The sequence below is a fragment of the Carlito syrichta genome, unplaced genomic scaffold (assembly GCF_000164805.1).
Source record: "Carlito syrichta isolate Samal-C Ts95f unplaced genomic scaffold, Tarsius_syrichta-2.0.1 Scaffold136986, whole genome shotgun sequence".
Lineage (NCBI taxonomy): Eukaryota > Metazoa > Chordata > Mammalia > Primates > Tarsiidae > Carlito > Carlito syrichta.
In genome coordinates, this window is record NW_007081082.1 from 829 (window position 1) to 3,211 (window position 2,383).

The following is a 2,383-nucleotide window of genomic DNA, read 5'->3' on the forward strand; positions in this document are numbered from 1 at the left end:
CGGGCTCGGGCAATCCACTCACCTCAGCCTCCCAAAGGCGCGGGATTACAGGCTGAGCCACCGAGCCCGGCTTGCATTTTTAATTTTAATGCTCATGGAAAGACCACACATGACCAGTGGCAGCGGAGCTGGACAGCGTAGGTCCCAGGGGTTCCTCGGAGCTCCCAGGGCCTGAGGCTCACCTGTGGGCTCTGGCCCTGGGCTGGGTGCGTCTTTGCCGGCCACACTGGCTGGAAGCTGGAAGGCATCCAGAGGGGTCTGGCCACCCTCGGCTTGGCTAGGGACAAGATGGTGGAGTTGGGAGGCAGGGGTCCTGGGCTGCTGGGCTGAGGGGGGGGTGTGGGTTCCCTACCCCACAAGACACTCCAACAGCGAACATGGACCCACCCTGAGACACTCAAAGGGCTCATCACAAGACCCTCCCTCCCCTGATGTGGGACCCATACACCTAGGGGCCACCTGGATGTCACCGCCTGGGTGTCCCCTGGCATCTCATGGTTATCCGAGCTGCAAAGCATCTTCCTTCCAAACCTGTTCTTCCCAGGAGTCCAAGTCCAGACCCAGCAAAGCCAGAGACCTGGGCAGAGGATGGCCTCCTCCCCTCCTCCTCCCTTGGAGTCCTGGGCTCTCCCAGGACCTGCCCTAGCCTCCTCCCTGGTTCCCAGTGCCCATCTTGTTCCCTAGTCCCCCTTCTCCATGGCAGCTGGGGGTGACTGTGACCCTCTCCAGCTCTAGACCCTTCTGTGGCTCCCCTGTACCCCGGAGACCACAGGCCCAGCGGTCATCCTCAGCCTTATCTCGTGACTTTCTACTGCAGCCCCAGGTACTACCTTTAGTTCCTTGGACAGGTCAGGCTGTTGCTCTGAGCCTTTGCCTCTGCTTGGCATGCCCTTCCCACTTCTGGCTTCTTCTTGCCTTGAGTTGCTCTGTCCTGCAGCCTTCCCCTGGTGACAGCCTGCCATGGCTCTCTGGTGCCCCAGCGTCAAGTCTAGACCCTCCACCTGGGCCTGAGGCCGCTGTGAGCTGCCCCTGCCTCCCTCGCAGATGATGTCCTCCTCACCCTGAGGGCTCCTCCCTGTCTCCTGCATCTAGGAGGGTCTCACCTCCCCCTCCCAGGCATGTTTGCAGACCCCCAGGGGTGCGACCTGTTCTGGAAGCCCTCTCTGAAGAGCCCCCACCCCTGTGGGGCTGTGATCTGTCTCTAGGAGGGGGGTCCCAGCACCCGGAGCCCTGCGGCCCTCACCTGAGCACGTGGCTGACCCAGAGAACGTGGTGCTCCCCGGGGCTCTTCCCGCTCCCGGCCACGGTGGCCACGGACTGCAGCCACACAAAGCCCCCCGCGCGCTGCAGCCAGCGATAGTAGCCGGTCATCACCTGACCCTTGTCCAGCACTGGGCCCAGCCCAGGGGCGAGAGAGACGGGAAGGGACGGTCGGGATGGGGGAGATGGGTGGACAGGAGACGGGCAGAAGCCGGGCGGAGACCAGTGGGGACGGCGTGAGGGAGAGATGGGTTGAGGAGACGGCAGAGGGGGCGGGCGAGAGGGGAAGGCACAGGGAGAGGAGAGACAGAGCCGGGGTCAGAGGCAAGAGGCCGCTCAGCATCAGGGCCGCCTGGGTTTTTCAGGGTAGGCGGGAGACCCCACGGGCGCCCTGGCTCCTGCCCCATCCTGAGCTGTCTCCTTGCTGCTTTTTTGGCGCTAGCTTGAGCCCCCGGAGCTAGATGCAGCAGGAGAGGGGGACTATGGAGAAAGACTTTGGGAGACAGGCCAGTGGGCGCTCGGGCCTGGGGCGGTTGGTGGAGGTGTCTCTCACAATCCACGTGGCTTTGGCGGATCCTGGTGGCGTCCTGTCCGTGGACGAACTGGTAGCAGCTGCGGCCCACCAGCTCCGAGGGCCCCAGGTCCATGTGGTCGCTGACTCTGGGAGCAACAGCGAGAGGAGATCACATGGGGGTCAGACCCTTGTGCTGAGCACTTTAAAAGGGTCCCTCTGGCCAGGCCTGGTGCTTCAAGCCTGTACTCCCAGTACTTTGGGAGGCCAAGGCGGGAAGATCCTTTGAGCCCTGGCGCTCAAGACCAGCCTGGGCAACACAGCAAGACCTCGTCTCTACAAAAAACCCCAAAATTAGCCAGGCGTGGTGGCGTGTGCCTGTAGTCGCAGCTACTCCGGAGGCTGACGAGGAAGGATGACCTGAGCCCTGGAGGTCGAGGCTGCAGCGAGCTCTGATTGAGCCACTGTCTCCAGCCTGGGTGACAACGAGACCCGACTCAAAAATAAAAAGACGGTGTCCCTCCCAGGGTGGCTGTGAGTGTCCGAGCAGATGGCGACCAGCAGGGCCCCGGGCGCCCTGGAGCCCTCAGAGGAAGACGGCCGAGACGGTGG

At 63.3% G+C, this 2,383-nt stretch overlaps 1 protein-coding gene across 1 annotated transcript in view; it reads right to left on the minus strand.

The window, feature by feature from the left end:
• The window catches only part of LOC103251209 (neuronal PAS domain-containing protein 1-like), a gene marked incomplete at both ends in the record, with an annotated part of 17,281 nt that overhangs the window by 822 nt on the left and 14,076 nt on the right, over window positions 1-2,383 (minus strand). The window contains 3 exons of the mRNA XM_021708443.1: window positions 183-277; window positions 1,244-1,391; window positions 1,814-1,940. Of these exons, the coding sequence (XP_021564118.1) occupies window positions 183-277; window positions 1,244-1,391; window positions 1,814-1,940 (370 nt within the window). The remainder of the gene's footprint in view (window positions 1-182; window positions 278-1,243; window positions 1,392-1,813; window positions 1,941-2,383) is intronic.